The following is a 22,510-nucleotide window of genomic DNA, read 5'->3' on the forward strand; positions in this document are numbered from 1 at the left end:
TTGACACACATTTAAGAGAAGGATCATGTTTTGTTCAGCCGGATAATCTCCACATGTCTCTCCTACTTTTATAATTTTTGAATCATAAATCTAGTCGCCAAAAGCGAAATGCTAACGTTATGCTATAAACGAACTACAAGCCAGTACAGCAGCAGGGTCGCACGACTTCAACGTCACGCCAACTTAAGATCGTTTCAACTGACTTGCACTGAAACTGCACTTTGAACACTTTAAATATATTAACATTTTAAACTGTATACCCCGTTTATCTATGCCCTTTTTGTTTTATGTATAGGCTACATGTCACACTGTGGGAAACAATATTTCTGGATGTATAACACATGTAGAATTTGTTTACAATAAAGCTGACTTTGACTTCTGCGTGCTTGCATATTTTAACAAAGCTTTTCATTTTAGCCACACTGAATTTAACTAGAAGTCATGGCTGTCAATTACCAGTCTGATATCGTTTTACAAAGATGACAAGAAGAGTGTAGATAGAGGAGAGAACCACTACAAGTCAGGACACGTCAAACAGTGCAGCCTAGATGAAGTTGTGCTTACCGGTGTTGTCAGGGCTAGCATGAGGGACAAGGTTTATAGTGTCGGTGAGTAGTGATAGCAAGAGTCCCGTTAACCTAGAGTTAATTTATTCACATTAATTCCCATCAACAAATCCATTTTATGTGTCACATGAAATCTTTATTAGGCAAGGCAAGTTTATTTATATAGCACTTTTCAACACATGGCAATTCAAAGTGCTTTACAAAAAATGAAAGACATTAAGAAATGGCATTTAAAACCAGTCATTAAAAAGAAAAGCTAATAAAAGAAACATTAAAAGAAAAAGTACATGGATAAAAGTTACAGTGCAGTTTAAGATATGAATAGTTCAATTAAAAGCAGCGGCAAAAAGAAAAGTCTTCTTACTGGATTTAAAAGTAGTCAGAGTTGTAGCGGACCTGCAGGTTTCTGGGAGTCTGTTCCAGATATTTGGAGCATAATAACTGAACGCTGCTTCTCCATGTTTAGTTCTGACTCTGGGGACAGAAAGCTGACCAGTCCCTGAAGACCTGAGAGATCTGGATGGTTCATAGTTTAGCAGGAGGTCAGAAATGTATGTTGGGCCTAAACCATTCAGTGCTTTATAAACCAGCAGCAGTATTTTGAAATCTATTCTTTGACACACAGGAAGCCAGTGTAAAGACTTCAGAACAGGAGTGATGTGATCCACTTTCTTAGTGTTAGTGAGGACTCGAGCAGCGGCGTTCTGAATCAGCTGCAGCTTCCTAATAGATGTTTTAGTGAGACCTGTGAAGACACCATTGCAGTAGTCGAGTCTACTGAAGATAACGGGACAAGTTTTTCCAAATCCTGCTGTGACATTAGTCTTTTAATCCTAGATATGTTCTTTAGGTGATAGTAGGCTGATTTAGTAACTGTTTTAATGTGACTGTTGAAACTCAGGTCAGAGTCCATGACTACACCTAGAGTTCTGGCTTTATCTGTTGGTTTGAACATTGCAGACTGAAGCTCAGCGCTAACTTTTATACGTTCTGCCTTGGCTCCAAAAACCATTACCTCAGTTTTATCTTTGTTTAATTGGAGAAAGTTCTGACGCATCCAGTCATTGATTTGTTCAGTGCACTTACTCAGTGTTTGAATTGGAGCATAGTCTCCTGGTGAAATGGTTAGGTAAATTTGTGTGTCATCTGCATAGCTATGGTAACTTATTTTGTTGTTCTTGATTATCTGAGCCAGTGGTAGCATGTAGACGTTAAAGAGAAGAGGCCCCAAGATTACAAATTTTACACACCAGAAAACACAGAAATATCCATGAAATAAACATACAGTAGGCTATAATTGGGAAGGCATTACAAATGTAAATATATTTTAAATAATAAAACAATCCCACCACCACAGGTATCTACAGGAGAAGAGGGAATTCTCTCCACAGAATGTGAATGCCCACGTGGAGAATGGAAATGCAGTCATGCAGCTGCATTAGCCATCTTTGCCATCCACACTTTCAGCTGCACTGACACCCCCTGTCAGTGGAAGAAGCCAAAGGCAGCTAAACGTACGCATTCAGTGGAGGAGCTATTTCCTCCAACCAATAACTCATTCAACCCGCTGACAAGAGAGCCCACCTCCGAAGATCGTGACTGGCTGAGGGACAGACTCGGGGGCAGGTTCTCAGGAATGTCTTGGCTTCTCTCCCCCGAGCCAGAAGAGGAACACTACAGCTTGGAAACACTTACTGTTCCTGAAATTCTCAAATCTGTTGGGCATCAGGGACCTGAGGCAATTGTGGCAAGCATGGCATTGTCTGAGGAGCAACAGAGGGCAATTCAGGTGGCTACCACTGGTCAGCGAACCAACCCAAACTGGCTTTTGTTCAGGAAAGGAAGGTTGACTGCCAGCAACTTTGGAGCTGTCCTGAGGTCAAAGCGTGTGACTGCTTCCCTTAGTGCCAGGGTGCTAGGGCAACAACAGGCCCTGGATGGTGTTTTGTCTGTACAGGGGGGGACTATGAATGAATGTGAGGGCGTCAGGGCATTCACCACTGTAACCCAGATGCAGGTCCATGAGTCAGGTTTGTGGCTCTCCCAATCAGGAGTGTTGGGGGCATCTCCAGATGGTCTGGTAGGGTCTTCCGCTGTGCTGGAGGTTTCTTGCAGTGAGGCTTCACCTCACTGCAAGAAAGAAGAAGAAATTAAGAAATTGTGAATCGTTTTTAATTTACATTTACTCGCCTTTGCAATGTTGTGGTTGTTAGAGTGTTACCCCCTAAACGCACCAGGAGCGCCTGCGCCGCGTTACGTTGCGGCTGCGCCACGCTGCGACCTCCTCCTGCGACCTAACACACCAGGCGCGTTTCAAAACGTTGCGGAAGCGGAGCGTCGTGTGTGCAGCCTCGCAGTTCTTAATTAACTTTAAAACATTAATATGTAGTTGTTACCTTCCACTCCACAAACTGCAGCAACTAAAAACCAGGCCTTGTCCTTTCTGATGTTGTCCTTGTAAAAAGCATTGGTTACATCGTATAACATGGTGTGGTTCTCCACTTCCATTATGAACTCCTCGTCGTCCATTGTGCGTATCGTAGTGGAGGTGTTGTGATGAAGGAGGGGGGTCTGCTAAATTAGTATATACGCGGCATGGGCCTGGCCCGGATGCTCACCTTTCCACTTCCTGCGAGGGGGGGGCTGCCTGCCCGACCTTACCTTACGGCTGCGCCGCGGCAAAATAGGATTCATCCTAATTTTAGAGAAGCGCTGCGCCGAGCCGCTTCTGGGACGCGTCTGAGCCGTAACGCGGCGCGTGTGGTGGAATAGCACCCATTGACTAGAGTGGCCGCGATCCTTATGACCGCCGCGGCGCAGCCGTAACGCGGCGCAGACGTAACGCGGCGCAGACGCTCCTGGTGCGTTTAGGGGGTTAGGCTTCCTGTCAGCTCGTATGTTGGGAAGATATAAAATATTAGTTTCATGGAAGTCACATCGTCACAAATAAGAGCATTAAGACATACAGTACATAGGCTAAAACAAAACATCTAAAGATATAACCTTGCACTTTGTCTCGTGAACATTTTCACTATTTTGACATTTTTATAGATCAAAATTGAACTAAAGAAATAAAGGTAGATTAATCCATATTGAAAATAGGTGTCAGCTGCTACACTAATTATAATAGTTATATTTCTTAATCAATTAAGATATTACTGTATTGATCCCAATTGGGGAAATGTTTGTGTTGCAGCAGCATAACAAGAAAAACAAAATATAAGTTATTATATATACGAAAGTATGTTAGGGATGGAATATTAAATTGAATATAAATGTAAAATGTACATGTGATTTTACGTCCAAGAGAAGCTATGGAGCAGAGAGTTCTCTGCCAGGCAGAGGTGATTTGTTATTAGTTCAATATGTCAAACTGATTTCCCTGAATACAATTTTTAGTTACATGGTGAAACGTTATGCTGCTTGTACAAATTAGACTTATCATATAAGCCACACAGGTTTTAATAGGATGTATTCATTATCTTTACTTATGTTGCGGTCTTTTCAGAAGCGCCATCTCTAAAACGGCGATCCAGTCACGACCCATCATTTACATTTCACCGTGACATGGACAACAATGTAACGTCAGCTTACCTCATGGCACGAATCCAGACTCTCCTTTGGAAAACATTGGCCGGGAAACGATAGAACGAGCACGTTTTATGCAAAGACCTGTGGCTGCAACCCGGAGCAAAGCAACAAACCATTGCGTAGCTAACTAGTAGCGCTAGCTTTAGCTAGCTTTAGCTAACGTTAGCTAACAAAACGAACTGCCGAGTAAAATTGGAAAACACTGGTAATTAATTGTTCTATAATTTATAAAACTACGGTGTTAAAAATGACCATTTCAAAAATACAGATTCTAATGGTCAGATATAGATATACAGATACTAAAGATAGGCAGGTACTTGCTTTCAAGCAGAACACAGGGGAAAACAAATTTAGCGGGAGTGTTTACGTGTTAGGCGTAATGACGTACAACGGACTCGACCATTTCTGTAGTCCTATTCAGCCACTCGGTAACAACCATCGTTTTTCAGACACGTAAACTCTTCACAAATCACCAGTGGGGTCACTGCTGATGTATTTAATGTCGTAGAACAAAACGTGATTTATCTCTTAAATTTGTGTCAACCACAGACCTTATTTCGAGCTATTTTCCAAAACGCTATGGAGAAAATACATTGCTTTTTTGACGAAGGAACCGGAAGTGCTAAAAATGCTAACTTACTTCCGGGTTTTAGGACGCGTCACTGCGGTTCTCTATTGCCAGAAACCTACTTTTACTCACAGACAAATGTATAACTCTCAGCCAGCCAAACTACTACTCGCAGCACGCGTTATTAGATTAGATTAGAATCTTTAATGACCACACAGCCAGGCTGGTGGAATTCGTGTTCAGTGCAGAGTATTACAGCTTGTTCCATACAATAAACAGACAATAAAAAGTACACACAGCACAGGGCAAATACATCATGACATATAAACATGAAGTTCAAGGTGTGATTGATTGTGATTGTTCATTGGGGTTATTTAGGGTCCATTTAGTGTCCGTATTGCAAAGGGGAAGAAGCTGTTTTTTAAGCGGGCGGTTTTGGTGGACAGTGACATATAGCGCCTCCCTGAGGGCAGAAGTTGGAAGACCATCATTATGCCATCATCTATGGAACAATTGCATTCAGGAAAGCAAGTTCCCGTAAAGGCGAGTGGATTTATAGCAGGCAGTGGACCAACGATAAAAAGAACGGCTCTCACCAAGTAGGTGAGTTCCCTTCGCTTGTACCAAAGAGCCGTTAAACAGAATTGGATCGTTCGGGACCGTAACAACACCATCAGTCATAGTTCCAGCACTTTGGGACAGTGATGTTTAATGATAACAAGAACACACTAATGTCTGATGGGTGTGCAATGAAAAGACAAAAGGTTTGACACACCAATTATCTGATTATCAGCTGTCAGTTGAGTTGGAGGCGTTTCGGAGCATCTTTCGGCTAGGTCTTTTGTAATGAGTCCTACATTTGACATGTTGAATCGTAGCGGACGTTACTGGCAAAAACGAATAGCTGTGATTGGCTGTTCAACTCAAGTGCACGAGAAGATAAATGGATGCAAGAAAAACAAACAAATTACTATTTTAAGATGGCAGACAAAGAAGCTATTCACTTTTTTCTTCCATCGCACCCGTTGATTATAATACTTGGACTTAATATCAGACCAATAGTTGGGGAAATAAAAGTTAAAGTCGGCCGAAGCACGTTGCCGGATGACAGACCATGCTATATCCTCGTATGATCCCAATTTTCAGATTTTTCTTTTGTGCATTTGGATGATAACGTGCAGCTATGTCGTTGTTTCCGGCTGCATTTATATACATTTTCCCTTTTCCACAAGCACTCACACACAAATGGCCGTAAGCTATCATGCACAGTGCTGATCAATTTAGGGTTCAGTGTCTTTCATCGGGGCAATTCAACATGTAGATTGAACATCTGCCCTGTGATTGGTGGATAAATCTACCTCAGTCATCCATTCCAGTCATTTTTCTTGCCTTAGGGCAGCGGTTCCCAACCTGTGGGTCGTGGCCCCCTAGTAGTCCGCGAAGACATTGCAAGTGGGCCGACAAATAATTTGCAAAACGTTATGATCTGTGTGGAAATATTTCATTATTACGATTTGTTTGTATTTTAACCTCTTTTCCTTTCTTGATCCTCCTTAGCAACGGATATTACAGTCCTTGACAGCGGTCTGTTCTACTGGATTAACAACCTGTCACGTTCTGAATTGACCAATCAGAATCGAGTATTCAATTAAACCGTGTAATAAAAATGTCTGTTTGTTACTGATGGCCAGCTCCGTTACAGCACTATCGCCATATCAAGGGGAGGGACAATGTGGTGGCGGATGCATTGTCTCGGGCCCCCGGTGAGTAATGCCATGTTAGTGTGGGTTAAATAGTCGCAACATTCCAGTGTCCTGTTGTTTTCTCTCATTGTGGTGGGCACTATGTTTTTGGTAAAGTGGTTGATTTGGGTGCCATGGTTCTGTTGGGGACCCTGACTTCATGGGGGGGGGGGGCTGTGACGGCTCCAGAGCCTGGGGCCTGTGAGGGTGTGAGTGTTGTTGCAGGTCCAATCAGCGTGATCGGGGACACCTGGCCGGAGGTGCTACTTAAGCCCAGCTGCCCGGAGTTACAGGCCCCCGTCATGACTCTCTCCAAGCCTGCTGCGGGGGGACTCACCGCGATCCTTTCCCCTCGTCCACCCTCTGCTGTTTTTGGTGTTGCCGAATAAAGTGCCGAGATTATTGGAAACTTTGAGCGTCTCTCCTGGTTTTACTGGTGTGGCCAACGGGCCGGTCATAACATAATTAACTGACGATGACTCTGAGAACTTTATTTGGCCTCCGTATTGTTTATGGTTGAATGTGGACCGCAGCATTTTTTAGATTCTTAAGCCTTGAGTTGAAAAAGGTTGGGAACCACATAATTGGAAATGTTGACCTCTTGGCGAAAGAGGATCATCAAAAGAAAGTGTAATCCTATTCACAGATATAGTTTCTAAACATGTCTTTAAAGAGTTGATTCTGTATCACCTGCTAAATGAATCAGTGACGTGTGTCTCAGTACGGTCTAAATGTACATCTCTTTATCGCTGAACACCTGAAATAATCTTACATAAAACAAGTTTTCCTTACACGCCGTCTGTGTTGGTTGTTTTTTCCCGTTGCCATCCTGCAGTCTATTGGTTTGTATTGATCGGTTCAGAAAGCAGTGCGAAACTTCAGGGAATTCACTTTGTTTAACAAGCATGCACCAATTTGCATGAATTATCTTTAAGTGTTTTGTAAGTAAATCAAAGTCAGGAAGGATCAGCTTGAGATAGCTTCAGCCTGATTGCATTTGGATAACAGAGTAAAAGCCTGAAGTTAATTACAAAGAGGAAGGGTGTCTCTATCTCTGCTCACACAGAAACACACATATTCAGTATCGTGTTTTCACTTAAGGTTCACAATCCATTTAAGATGTACATTTAATACCGTTGTGTTTTGTTCCTCGTAGTTATAATGAACTTATTTCGTTTTTAAATGAGTTGTCTTAAAGGCTTCATGTTCCTTTTGTATCTCCCCTTCATTCTGTTAATTGACAAGTATCGTTCATTTCCACTTTTCTTTTTTAACATTGTTGATGTAAAAACACACGTAGTACCTATAATAAAATACATATATTTGAAATATAATTCACTGATGTTTGTCATATATTGTAATTACCTATTGAGATTCTTTTGTACAGTATAATTAAATTTTAATTTGGTGTGAATACTTGTCTTTTTTAAATGCTAAATAGTTTCTTAAAATGACTTTCTTTTTATCGTCGTTCAATCTTTGACCTAGTCTTACAACTTATGTTCTTATATCTTATATATATATTATGTTTGCATCACAATGCACCAAAGCAAATTCCTTTCATGTGTAAATGTACCTGGCAATAAACTTGATTCTGATTCTGACATGTCAATCAACTCAAATGCGAAATACATTTGGAATAGAGATGTTTGCCTTCAGTCATTACGATAAAAAGAAACACAGAATATTAACACTTACTGCAATGTGAACACATTCGGTGATCTTCCTCTCGCTCCGCTGAAATGTTTTTTAACATTGTTGATGTAAAAACACTACACACTATTCGAAATTAATGGTTGATGATGTACTAATTGTTTCATTTCCTGTAATAAAATACATGCATTTACAATATAACACACTGTAGTATGTCATATATTGTCATATATTCATTGTCATAAGTTTTTTAATTATTTTTGTTTGCTTTTAAGGTTCTTTAGTACATTTCAATTTGGTGTGAATACTTGTCTTTTTTCTTTTTTAAATGCTAAATAGTTTCTTAAAATAACTTTCTTTTTATTGTCGTTCAATCTTTGACCTAGTCTTACAACTTAGATCGATTATGTTTGCATCACAATGCACCAAAGCAAATTCCTTTCATGTGTAAATGTACCTGGCAATAAACTTGATTCTGAGTCTGACATGTCAATCAACTCAAATGCGAAATACATTTGGAATAGAGATGTTTGCCTTCAGTCATTACGATAAAAAGAAACACAGAGTATTAACACGTACTGCAATGTGAACACATTCGGTGATCTTCCTCTCGTCTGCTGAAGTGTAACCTCAAAGGGAAATAGCACAGCAGCTAATTTTATCATAACACCTTTCACCAAGGACATCTAATCGGTGCAGTGTTCTGCTCGAGGGGGCAGAGCACTGCTGCTGTAATGATTAATGACGAACAACCATTAGCTGAGAGCGATGAAACAAGGATCTACAATCTTGCTCTTGCTGCCATCTTGTGGTTTAGATACTCCCACCTCCAGTACAACTCAGACTGCATGATTTCAAATGACATCAATGTGGTCATCTGTGCAACAGACTGAAAGAGTAAACACAGCGAGGCTTAGCAGTGATTCAGACGATGAAGTAAGAGAAGAAGAGGCTCTGAAAACATCAAAGAAAAACACTTACAGCTCAGTTATCTCACATCTACGGTGAAACGAAACACATTGAGAGAAGCAAGGTCCCGAGGGTTGATAAGGTTCCACTGAAGCACTCTTTTGGGCACCAGTCAGATTAAAAGTTAAATCAGGTCAAATGAACTCTGAAGCGTCTTGAACATATTTGTCTTTAGAGATGGTATATGTTAAATGTCTGTATGGTATCATGTCTTCATATTTGCCTTTGTTTTCTTTCTTGCATCAAAGCAGTTCCATTTGCATCTTAAACACACTTGATTTGACAATAAAGTTAGCGTATTGTCTCGTATTAACAATGCATCATAATCTTCTTTTGACCCTCAAGTGGCTTCTGTATCTACTGTAGGGGGAAACAGTCATTTGAATGGCTGGGTCCATGTGTAACACGGGTGTAATATTGTGTATAATGGTTGTTATAACAGTGTAATAATGGCGATACATTGGTTTTACATGGGTGTCACCTGGGGGTTATATGAGTGTGATAATGGAGTAATATGTGTGTGATAATGGATGTGTATTCATGTGTTATATGGGTGTGATGTAGAATATAGCAATCCATTTATTTTCCAAAATATGTACATGTGATTGTCCATTAAAGGGTTAAAGCTTGTATATTATTGAGGCACGAGTGTGGTGTAAGTTTTACAACAACTTTGAGAATGCTCTTGACTTTCTAAGTAAGTCTGTACGTCCCTGACTGAACTGGAAGGTTGTGAGTTTCTAAAGGCTTGTTTCCCGTAACGGTACGTCCACACAGCAGCTTTTCAAAAATCTTGAAAATCTTGGAGCTGGGCGTGTCTGACAGCTTGGGGATTTTTTGCGAGCAATGCGACCAACAACCAATCACATGAATCTCCCGCCCCCGACATACAAAGCAAAAAACCCCGGGGATTTTATGCGAGCAATATATATATATATAAACTCCCCAAACAGGCGAAAACCTACCAGTTTCACCCACTGTCTCTGCCACCTCCCTCCATGCCTGGTTCCTCCGGTTTGTATCCCGTTAATAGTTCTGGTCGTAAAGAACCGGGTGATTTGCTACCGTAATTTCTCGTTTGGAATATGAGGAAATGAACTGCGGTCTGGTTTTCCCTGCTTACACGCGGTTTGATTGGCTAGCGCTTCTACTGTCAGATTTGCATAAACGTGTTTGATTGGCTGGCGCTTCCAGCTCAGCTTCAAAAGTTGAACATTGCTCAACTTTTGAATCCTGGACATCCTGGAAATCTTCGCTTCGCTCCCCCACAATGCAGTTCGGCGAAAAGCGAGGCAAAGTGACGTCATCCCCATTCAAAGTCAATGGGAAGAGAAGTGTTGGAAGCGGTGGAAGTTTCTTCTGAAGCTGCTGTGTGGACGTACCGAGGCCCCTACACACGGCGGCGTGCGTTGCCGCTTGGCGGTGGGCGTGTCTTGAGCTTGGGGAGTCAACGCGACCAACAACCAACCACATGAATGTCCCGCCCCGGACATACAAAGCAAAGCATTCATGCTACATCCATGCTGGCTAAATATACTGTCTATGCTTGCTAGCTGTCCATTCAAACGAAGTACACTGGATATAAACTCCCCAAACAAGCGAAAACCTACCAGTTTCCCCCACTGTCTCTGCCACCTCCCCCCATGCCTGGCTCCTCCGGTTTGTATCCCTGTATGTAAAGAGGGACTGGTCATAGAGTACCGGGTGATTCCCTACCGCCACGATCATTTTCTCCTCCATTCTTTGACATATGGGAAATGACTGCGGTCCGGCTCTCCCAACATACACGCGGTTTGATTGGCTACTGCTTGTACTGTCAGATTTACATACGAGGGATTAGAACATTGCTCTACTTTTGCAGCGAGCACCGCGAGAGAAGCTACGCTTTGCTCCCACAATGCAGTTCGGCGAATCGTGACGTCACCCCATTCAAAGTGAATGGGCAGAAGCGGTGAAACGGCAACGCACGCCGCCGTGTGTAGGGGCGCACTTTTGTGTTGCATCTGACTTTTTGAAGTACACGAATGACTCTTTCCTTTTTCCAAATAGCCTCATGCGGATTTTTCCAAGAAGCTCACTGCTGATACATAGAAACCCAGATGAGGCTTTCGATGCTGCCTAACACAAAGAAAGCAATCTGCCCTGAATGCCTTTTTAGTGGAAGCAACTAAACAGATACTTCCATTTGTAAAAGTGATTACATTTTTTCTCAAATTTGAGTCGAATTAACTTCACAAATGCAAACGCAGCAGGGCCGAAGTGCTGCATCGTTCCCATCCAGGCACTCAGGCACTATTGACACACATTGATTAGACATCAGTAGCAGCAAGGGCTTTAGAAATATCATTATTGGTTGATGGTGTGATGCTTGTGGGCAAATGCAAAATGGCCTTGAGGCTCATATTGAATGTCAAAAGGATTGTGAAATCAGAAAATGGAGTCATTGGGTTTAGGCATAAGGATTGGGGTTGTTGATTGTCTGGTCTGATTTGAGTTGCATTAGAAAAATAAGACTTTTATAGACGACATGTTTAATAAGCTTGAACCTGCTTCGATGAGAGTGATCTACATCGTGTAAACGGGGACAGTTTGATGCAAAACAATACAAGTGTAAATCATATTTGACTATCAGCAACAGGTACAGTGCGTAATCCTACACGCCTGTAATCGTAAACCAAATTGTATGTGTTTATTTTTATTTATTTTATTTTGCAATTCCACTTTTCATCATCGCGTCTCTGCTACACTCCCCCTCTGCCTTTTGTTTCCGAGGTGGAGCCTGATACCCCGACTTCTCCAAACTGAAGTGCCGGCAACGCAGACGGACAGGCAAGGACCGAGAGGCGGTGGCACAGATCTGGGACCAGCAGATCGCAGAGGGACAAACCAGGCGGTTGCAAGGAGAGAAGGAGGATTTTCTAGAGGGTTTCGCACGGTTTTCTTCTTTTTTACAAACCAGCTGCCCGGAGGAGCTTCGAGAAAGATGAATTATTTCATTCTGCTGTCGCTTTTTGCCACGGTTTTCGCCGGAAATGCACCTCGGCTGAAATTTGTTGTGCACGGTAAGCAGAGCTGAATTTTCCGGATATTTGCTTTTTGGTCACAAGTAGTTAAACCACATATGCGATGTAGGCGTTTTATTTCGCGATGTCAAGTGTGTTGTAGGTGATGGATCAAAGCATGGCTGAATGGTTGGATGGATGAATGAATTAACACAGTGAGAGGTTAGTCGAGGTGATGTAGAAGGTTTTGTTACCCCAGTTCTCCTCGTGATGTTTTGTCCTTTGCAAAAGATGCACAAACAGCACGAATAAAGCCATATTGACGGGGCTGTGGATTAATCTCTTAAAACACCGCCCTCCCCCCACTGACCGAGTAGTAAATTACGCGCTCCACCATTCAGGCCGGCACACATGTTAACTGGCTTTTACAGGATGAACATCTGGAGAAAATCTGATCTGCTTTATTATCTTACAATGACTACAATGTCACATGTATTAAGACTTGTGTTAAGTGTGTCCTTAGCCTCGTGTTTTTCCATTTATAGTCCAAGATTCCAATTTCCATCATATTTATTAATTATTTTTGATGTGATTTGTACAACTTGTGGCTTTTTCTTTGTTTTTTTGGACAACTTGTGTGATGGCTTTTTCTTTCTCAGTGCAATGCAAGGTATCTGAATGCTCACTTTTTTATATATATATATATATATATAAATGCACCGTCCCTATCATTGGCACACATGGGGTTTTATTGGCGCCTGTCCCTCCACATCAGCACCCCCAGGCGCAGTGAGAGGACTACATCCAGAGGCACTTTAATAAAAAACAACCTCTCCTCTCCCTCCTGGAGTAATATGGCGCAGGTTTGCCTTGAGGCTGTACCCTTTAAAAGAGCCGCGTGCCACCGCGGAAAAGCATCGTTGCATTGAAATATGACTCTTTGGGGGTTGACACAATCAGTGGAGCTCCCGCGTCCTTGCGGAGCTGCAATGCGGGACACAGCAGCTGCTTCACTGCAGCACTGGAGCCCAGCACCTGGAAAGAGAGGGTTGCAATAGAGTAAAACCCTTCATAAATACATCATGTTCATTTACAAATATACAGACATGGAGAGAAATGGAGAGGAGGGCTTTGAAATGGAAAATTCCAAGCCAACCCCCTAGTTATCTATTCCACTCACGCATGTTTCACACACACACACACACACACACACACACACACACACACACACACACACACACACACACACACACACACACACACACACACACACACACACACACACACACACACACACACCCACACACACACACACACACACACACACACACACACACACACACACACACACACACACACACACACACACACACACACACACACACACACACACACACACACCTCTAATGTATTCAGCAATCAGTAGAGATGGGGGTTGTGTGTCAAGTTATATGGATCTGTATGCCTCCCCTCCCCGCGGTTGGACACAGTACAAAACGCACAAGATGACGGCCCCGGACGTGCAAGTCATATCAATCAAACTCGTTGTTATGCAATGGCAGGGAGGGCTGTTCATGCCTGTAGTGATAGGATTATCTCGCACACAGGTACAATACACTGTCAGAGGGAATCAATCAAGTGCGCACATTGAGCCTGGAGTGCAGAGCCTTCTCAATAATCTGCAGCTGCTGAAGGGCTGGCTATCTGTCAGCACCGTGGACAGCGCAGAGGTCCTCACAAGGTGAAGGGTCCCCACGTTGCACGTTAGATGAGAACATAGCTTCAAGGAACTTTTTCAGGCATACATAATGGCTTTAACATTCAGTGAACATGGGGTTCATTTGAATTTGGAAATGCTGTGATGGCTGGAAGGGGCTTAGTGAATGAACGACTTTGCATTCATTCGGCAGACACATTCATCCAAAGCTATTACAATGAGTGCACAAAACCGCAGGAGTGAAAAGACGGTTTCCCTGCCACACTAACAAGTGCATTGTACGTTTAATTGTTCCATCTTGAAGACTACAATGTTAAATGTATATGCAATCTGTTTTAGAGGGTTTAGTATTCTCATAAATAGACAACATGTTAAACAGTTCTCTTATTGATTGACAAGGAATGAGAGCCACATGTTGTTCTTTACAGTTTGAGACTCGAGCGCAAAAACCTTCATAATAATCTGGAGCTTTTTTAGGGCTGGTTATATTTCAGCCTGTGGAAAGCGGTGAGGTCCTCACAAGGTGAAGGGTACCCACTTTGCATGTGAGATAAGCACATACTTTCAAGGAACTTCTGCAGGGCTACCACTGGTTTTAAGATGCAGGTTGAAATAAGGTTTGTTTAAAGGCGGGGTAGGTCATTTTGGAGAAACCGGCTCGAGATCGCTAGAATTTGAAAATACACAGCCGGAGAAAATCTGCCACTTCCTCACAGAGCCCCTCCTCCAACACACACGACCGCGCACATGACCAATGAGGGCACGAGATCAGTTTGTGCCCCGATGGAAGGCTGACAGGCAGGTAGGCCATCCAGTTACTTTAGCCGGGCCGGCTCAGATGATTGGTCGTGCTTTTTACAGCGCCACGGCTTCCACAGATGACTTTCTTTATGGATTTTTTGTCAAAGCACTTCAGATATTCATTGCTATCGGGATGTTAAGAGCATTCCTTGGAAAATAACAAAAAGTGTATCTCGAGCCGGTTTCTCAAACTTACCTACCCCACCTTGAAGGTTGGAAATGTTGTGATGGCTTTTTGGAGCTTAGTACATGGTTACTGCATTCATTTGGCGGACACATTCGTCCAAAGATATTACAATACGTGTATACAACTGCAGTACAGGAAAAGATATCACTTAAAAAACGGAGGAGCATTCGACTTTTAATTATTCCTCTTTGAAGGCTACCATTGTACGTTTTTGCTTTAGAGAGTTTAGTCGACCAAAATATAGAAGGATTCATCTTTCATATTTGAGCCTTAAATGTAAAACCTTCTCAATAATCTGCAGCTGTTTTGCGGCTGGCGTTATGTCCGCACCGTGGACAGCGCATCGGTCCGTACCGAGTGAATGGTCCCCACTTTGCATGTTAGACGAGGAACATCTGCAGGGCTACAAAGTGGCTTTAAGCGTGATGTCGATAATCACAATAGCACAACATGAGATATTAGTTCAGCTTCTAAACCAATAACATATACACGAAACAAGAGTGTGTGTAATATTAATCTTGATTCATGTTCAGATCACGATTTATGAGAAAGTTTGGTCAAAGTTGGGGTGCTAAGAGGACCGGCATGGGGAGACAGAAAGTGAGCGAAGGATTTGAAAGAGAGCGAACAGCTCATCTCAAGACTAATTTGACATCTATGGCTGTGTCCTAAATATCAGAACATTCTGCCAAAGGTCAGGCATCTCTTGCGTTGACCTTTTCTCCAGCTGGAGGCCGAGCACCTCGATACCCGATTGCACCACAGGCCTGGCTTATGGCACACAGCCGAGAGGTCCATTTCCCAACACCTTTACAGTCAAATGTTCTATACATTGAAGCGGTTGATGGTGAACTTCAAAAGCTCCGCCTTTTTTTAAGTATGCTTTATTCTTGTTAAGTTTGAAACTACTCACAACAACAACAACAACAACAACAACAACAATTCCTTTTAACATGCACATTTCTCAGTGCAATTAGGCTTTTTTTTTTATTATTAAGTGACTCTCTAATTGGAAAATAATTTGGTTTCATTGGAGAATGACATGCTTCTCTGAGATGAAGTTTATTTATATAGCACTTTTCTGTACGCGAGAATTCAAAGTGCTTTACAAAACAAATTAAAAGACTTTTTAGGAATAAATACATTAAAAACACATTATACAATTTTACAACAGGCATTACAAAGCAAAGATAATAAAATAATAAAAATAAACACCACAGGTAAACAACACATGTTTAAAAGGCATACTGTAGTTCGAATACGAGCATCTCAATTAAAAGCAGCCAAAGAGATATGTTTTTAGTCTCGATTTAAAAATAGGAAGCGTTTCTGTGGACGTGCACGATTTGGGTCGTTTGTTCCAGAGTGAAGGAACTTCTATAACCCTGGAATTGAAAAAACAAGGCAGGTTTTCATGACCATTTAAACAATTGACGGTTTGCACCCAGCAATGATTACATGTCTACGGAAAACAGGAACATAAAAGCGAGCTAACAGATAGAGGGAAGGAAGCACACTTATTACATCCAGAATGTGACATTGCAGTTGTATCTGTGTGACCCTGTTGCAGTCAAGAAAGACATGGAGTAAGAAGCTGATAAAGAAGACTGAACATCCTGTTCCTCCTTTGTGCTGTTGGCTCTTTAGAGAACTGGGACAGCATAGGCGGGGGAGGGGTTTAGCTAAGGTGCGACTTTGAAGGCTCCTTGTGATGTTTTCTTGAGAAAAAAAATGTGTGTGTGCATGTTTACATTCAATGTTGCTAACCTAGATGCAGTGGTGTTCGGACTATTGCGGTTATGCCTTGAGGCCTGACGGATATATTATATTAGTTACATAGTATCTTTGTTGGATTGGCAAATATGTGTTTTAAAGTGATCAAATATGCAAGAAAGGTGCAACGTATTCCTACTAAACCTCAATAATTCAGTATAGCAACCAGCCACTTTTGTTTTTACTTTCTTTGACCTTAACGTAGGTCCGTCTAACAGCAGATTAGCAATTTAACTGTGTCAAATGTATGTTGTAACTTATTCCGAAAGCCAAGCTGTCTTTTGGAAACATTTGAAACCAACAACCCAAATTAAGTAAATCTGTTAGCTACCCTCAACATAACAAGAAACATGTTTTTAATGGTTATATTTAATTTTAAAGTGTTCAACTATGGAAGAAAATACGCTATACAGTATATCCACTAAATAGAAAACAAATAATAATATTTTCCAAAAATGTGTGAACGATATACCTCAACCATTGTAACCCAACATTATTTTGGGGATACAGGCGGCAGTAAATCTAATATGTAAGTTGTTACCTACACCATCTGTCACATTGGCCCTTCTTGTACATTATTTACTTCCTTGTGAAGAACGAGCATCTTCAACTAGATTCCCACCAATCAGAGAGGCCACAGTTTCCATAGAAACTTAGTTGGTTGGCTAGCAACCTGTTATCAGTGATCACTTCATCTTGCTCTGCTGTCAAACTGGATTTCTGTTTTATCTCAGGGATGAGAAGAAACCATTACAAATACCATGTGACCAACCGTGACCGTAGAATCAGGTTTAGTGACTATCAGCTCATCTACTTGTATTACGACACAGAGCACACGCATCATTAGTCTGGAATTACATATTGATGTCATGGTGTATTTTTGTTAAAGATGAACGGGAAAAATGAAAGCTTACTCAGATTTGATTCACCGTTATGACTCTATTTTAATCTTCAGTTTTGTCACAAGCTTTAACTGGTTGGATTGCTTCAAAGCTTTTAAGCTCTTTAAAGTGAAATATAAATGTACCTCTGGAACAAAGCTCGGACAACAAGCTGGTAGCCCATTAAGAGGCTTGTAACTTTTATGTGTTATTCACCTTTTTTTGGTCGAACTCATGTCTTTAAAATTAGTTTTAGTATATATTATGCATGCATCACATGCTTTTGGAATCGTAGGAATATGAATGCTGGCAGAGTTGCCGTATATACACACAGTAAGTGAGTCTGGATGGATGGGTGAATCAGAAATGCCTCATGTGCTTGTCAGACGTCTGGGGGAGTCCTGAGAGTAATTCAAGCATCTGTTGATGGTATTTACCCGCATGATTATTTCAGTGATATATATGCTCCCACCGAATGCCCTTTTCCTCCGACACCAAGGCAAGGTGTCAGGGAAGGCTCCATGTTTAATGTAAAAGCACAAAGGGCAGTATCATCAGATCGAGTGCTTTGGTAAACCGGACCAGTTTGAATCCAGAATTCCTCGAGTTGGTTCCGATTTTGACGGCAGGATAAATGTTGATTAAAATGCGAAGGTTTCACTCGACCTGCTTGAGGAGCTTAGGCCGGCTGAATCTGGATCATCTTTTTAAACAACCTCCTCTAAGTCAATTGTTTAACCTTTGCTTTATGAATCTTTTACTATTACGTTGAATCTCTTTTTATCTTTAGCTGTTGATTTGATTACATTTCAATCATCTGGAAATTGCTTTTCAAACTCTGAACAAATGTTGTATGTGTTATTTATTTTCATTTTTATTTGTCATTCCCTTCTATGTATTATTACCAAATGATAAAAGCAGTAGTGTTGTGTTCTGAATCTGAATTAGGTGTTGTTGTTTGTCTTGATTTGTCAAGAGTTTAGTCCAGTTATATTAATGTAACTTTGTAACCTCAGGGCACATTTTCATTTCACATCCTCAAAACAATCATTTTAACAATTCAAACAACACAATACTCAAAGCACTTGCCTGCCTTTCTCTAATACACTTTGTTTTGATCCACAGAGCCCTCCAGGTTCCACTTCAACAAACCTGAGAACTACATCAGCATGTACCACCAGGAAGGAAGCGACACGGTGTACGTTGGCGGCCAGGCGATGGTCTATGTGTTGACGTTCACGAACAGAGGGGTCCGCGACGTGCAGGTACACTCCACGTCTAGCTGACTTTTTCTGTCTTCACACTCTAATATCCGGGGGCATTTATCTCTCAGCTCCCGACAGTCTTTTGTAATGGAGAACCACTCTGCTGCCACATTTGCAAAGATAAATGACCAACCACGATATTAAATACTAACTACTGTCTCTAAGTAGGTCCACTTTGGCAACCAACTGATGTTTGGAATTGCAGTTCATACATCAATGTTAAGATAGCAGCTAACATACACTGAACACAAATATAAACGCAACACTTTTCTTTTTGCTCCCATTTTTCATGAGATGAACTCAAAGATCTAAAACATTTTCTATATACACAAAATAACCATTTCTCTCAAATATTGTTCACAAATCTGAAACAATGTGTGCTAGTGAGCACTTCTCCTTTGCCGAGATAATCCATCCCACCTCACAGGTGTGGCATATCAAGATGCTGATTAGACAGCATGATTATTGCACAGGTGTGCCTTAGGCTGGCCACAATAAAAGGCCACTCTGAAACGTGCAGTTTTGCTTTATTGGGGGGGTCTGGGGGGGTCCGAAAAACCAGGCAGTATCTGGTGTGAGGGGTAGGGGTAGGGGTAGGGTTAGGGTTAGGGTTAGGGTAATGTTGTGAATCGAGTGGCCTGTGTTCGTCGTCCATTACATACGCCTGCCTATACCATAACCCCACCACCACCATGGGCCACTCAATTCACAACATTACCCTACCCCTAACCCTAACCCTACCCCTACCCCTAGATCTACCCCTCACACCAGATACTGCCTGGTTTTCGGACCCCCCCAGACCCCCCCAATAAAGCAAAAATGCACGTTTCAGAGTGGCCTTTTATTGTGGCCAGCCTAAGGCACACCTGTGCAACAATCATGCTGTCTAATCAGCATCTTGATATGCCACGCCTGTGAGGTGGGATGGATTATCTCGGCAAAGGAGAAGTGCTCACTATCACAGATTTTTTCAGATTTGTGAACAATATTTAAGAGAAATGGTTATTTTGTGTATATAGAAAATGTTTTAGATCTTTGAGTTCATCTCATGAAAAATGGGAGCAAAAACAAAAGTGTTGCGTTTATATTTTTGTTCAGTATAGTTAGCTGGGACCTCAATATTGGCCTGCATACCCTGTGTAACCCTACATGTGTCTTTGTCGATACATCTACAACAGTACAGACATTGTTGAAGCACATAACCCGCTCTAACTAAATCTAACTTTTAAAATACGGTCTGTGTCCATATCGTGCCAAAGCCCCTTTCCCATTTGACAAAATACCCATCGAAACCCACTGACATCTGGCTTTTATCTTAAATGGGGCAAACCAGTTAAATCAGTCCACTTCAAAACCACTTTGTCCAATAACCAATTGGTGTTCATATATCTTAAGCTAGTAGCTAAAATAGTTAGCTAAGTCCTAGAGGTTGAGCCACAGTTAAAGTCCTTGCATACCCGTTGTACTCCTACATGTGTTTTCACTTCTATTGCCTGATGAAACTTCCTCTCTGAACTGTATGGGCCTGTACACAGTGGTGATTGGTCTATAAAAGTAAAGACATTGTCAGAACAAATAACCACCTCTAACTAAATGTTACTTTATACATTTCATATTGTCTAAAAAGTATGTAAAAGGTTCCATTACCCTCTCAAAACCCCCCACCAACACCTATAGTTGGAAAGGTTACAATCAGCATTAAAAGTGAACACACCTGCAGTAATCAAAGGTATTGATCGTCTCCAGCTGTGATAAACAGTGATGGAAACCCGACACCTGTGTGGAAATACAATGGCATGCCAAACATGAATATATCTTAAATAATTCAGACTTATATTAAAATGTATTCATTTTTTAAACGTCACCAGACAGAAATGTATCATCGTCTAAAACACACTTTATTCAAACTTGAAAAACAAAAATAAATATGTGTGTCTTTCCACTGTTCCAAAAATAACCTACTATGGTTTGAGAGTTTGCAAAATGTGACTGAATAACAAGAAATGCTTTGACTGTTTTGAACATTTCGAAGGATCCTTGGGCAAGATACCTTAACCCAAATTGCTCCCAAAGGCATGGCTGACGTATACAAGAGCTTTGAGGGGTTGAAAAGACTGGGCAAGCTCTAAATAAATGCAGTCTATTAACAGTTTAATATGAATTGACTGATTAATAATTGGAAAGGAGTCGCAGGTTTCTGAGTGTTTAAGAAACCTAATTTGGTGTTGGTAAAATAGGTTTCTTTTTAACTTCAGATAAAGATGGCCAGCTTTTCCCCCCTGCCTCTAGGGTTAGGGTTATGTTACTGTTTTCCGGACTCTACGAGAGGATAACAAACAAAGTCGCCCTCCTGATGTGAGATTAGAGAGGGCAGAGAGAGAGATGATACTACTGACCGACCACTGAGCAGTTCAGCCGCGGAGGACAGAGGGAGTTGAGTCATGCATACATTGATGAAGCTGCACATATATCTCTCTGTGAGAAAAGCAAACATACATTGGGTTATTAATGTCAACATGGCTCAAGATAACACACCGTGTGGGCTTCAGTGTCAGCAGTGACAAGCTTGACAAATTGAAACGACTGTAAGCTTGTCTCATTCAAATATGACTACGCTTTGCATTTTTGGAACGACTTTTTTCCTCAGTGGAGAGGAAAAGACGATCAAAACTGCTGGGGTTGAGTTGTCATTGATGATTGATGGTGTCATTCTCTCACTCACACTGTAGTGAGATTCTGTCACAACTTATTTCCAGTGAAGGGTAGTTCAGCGGAGCATAACAGAAGAATCATTTCAATTCTTAAAAACATCAGACACAGAAAAAGACTGAGGGCTTCTTTAGTGAAACCAACAATTCTAATGGGCGACATTTATTACTTCATGTAAGGGAAACTTCTGCAGCAATGGAGAGTCAGGACTCAGAGAGACACGAGGAGAGTTGGAGCACTGGTAGTTCATTACAAGTCAACAGCCGGAGAATTCATATCACAAGTCACAGCAGCAAAAGGTTCTGACTGCATGGGTGGGTTGTCATGTCAATTCTGATCAGCCTCGCATCTTGGTAGACCTTTTAACTAGTTTACAGAGAGTCAACCCACATATTGGGGATGGGCGTAAACATCTGCAGACACAGGAGATGTCTCTCACATCTGTGGAGCTTAGAAAGCCAGCGTTCTCACACTCGTAAAACCCCCCTGTGCCCGGCAGGTCAGGCCATAACACCTAGTATCAACATACGAGTGCATTAACACATTCCTTACGGGAGTAAATGTCAACACACAGAATAAGGTTAAATGTCTAGGAGTAAAGACAAAATTAATCCCTAACACTTCACCCAACATTTATTTACTTCACAACATTGAAACAATATTTTTTTGACTGAGGGGCGCAACACTTTTCAGATTTCCCAAAAGATAAGTTCATTCTGAATCATTAAGACGAGATACTATAAACCTTCATTCATGCCCAAACGTAAATTTTGTTAAAGCAGCCTCAGAATAAGAATGAAATGAGGACGGTACAGATACGAGTTCTCACAATGATAATAATGATAAAAATAACAGTGTGTTACCGTATGCACAAGATAATTTACAGCAAATTGTACACATATGAGAAGGTATATAAATATATATATATGTGCGGGTGCAAGTGTGAGTAAGTGCAGGTAGATCCTACATGGGTTACATTACTCTTGATTGGATTATCTGTGACGCTTTTTGTTAAACTGCTCGTCACTGTTTTTGACATATACTGTATGTACCGGGAGCATCACGTTCACGCTTCACCTTTTGGTG

General features: G+C 41.5%; 1 protein-coding gene across 1 annotated transcript in view; it reads left to right on the top strand.

Moving 5' to 3' along the window:
- The first annotated feature begins 11,881 nt into the window (after positions 1-11,881).
- The window catches only part of LOC117460763 (semaphorin-7A), a 54,180-nt gene continuing 43,551 nt past the window's right edge, over positions 11,882-22,510 (top strand). The window contains exons 1-2 of the mRNA XM_034102304.2: positions 11,882-12,151; positions 18,576-18,715. Coding sequence (XP_033958195.1) covers positions 12,073-12,151; positions 18,576-18,715 — 219 coding nt within the window. The 5' untranslated portion in view covers positions 11,882-12,072. The remainder of the gene's footprint in view (positions 12,152-18,575; positions 18,716-22,510) is intronic.

The sequence above is a fragment of the Pseudochaenichthys georgianus genome, chromosome 16, assembly GCF_902827115.2.
Source record: "Pseudochaenichthys georgianus chromosome 16, fPseGeo1.2, whole genome shotgun sequence".
NCBI lineage: Eukaryota > Metazoa > Chordata > Actinopteri > Perciformes > Channichthyidae > Pseudochaenichthys > Pseudochaenichthys georgianus.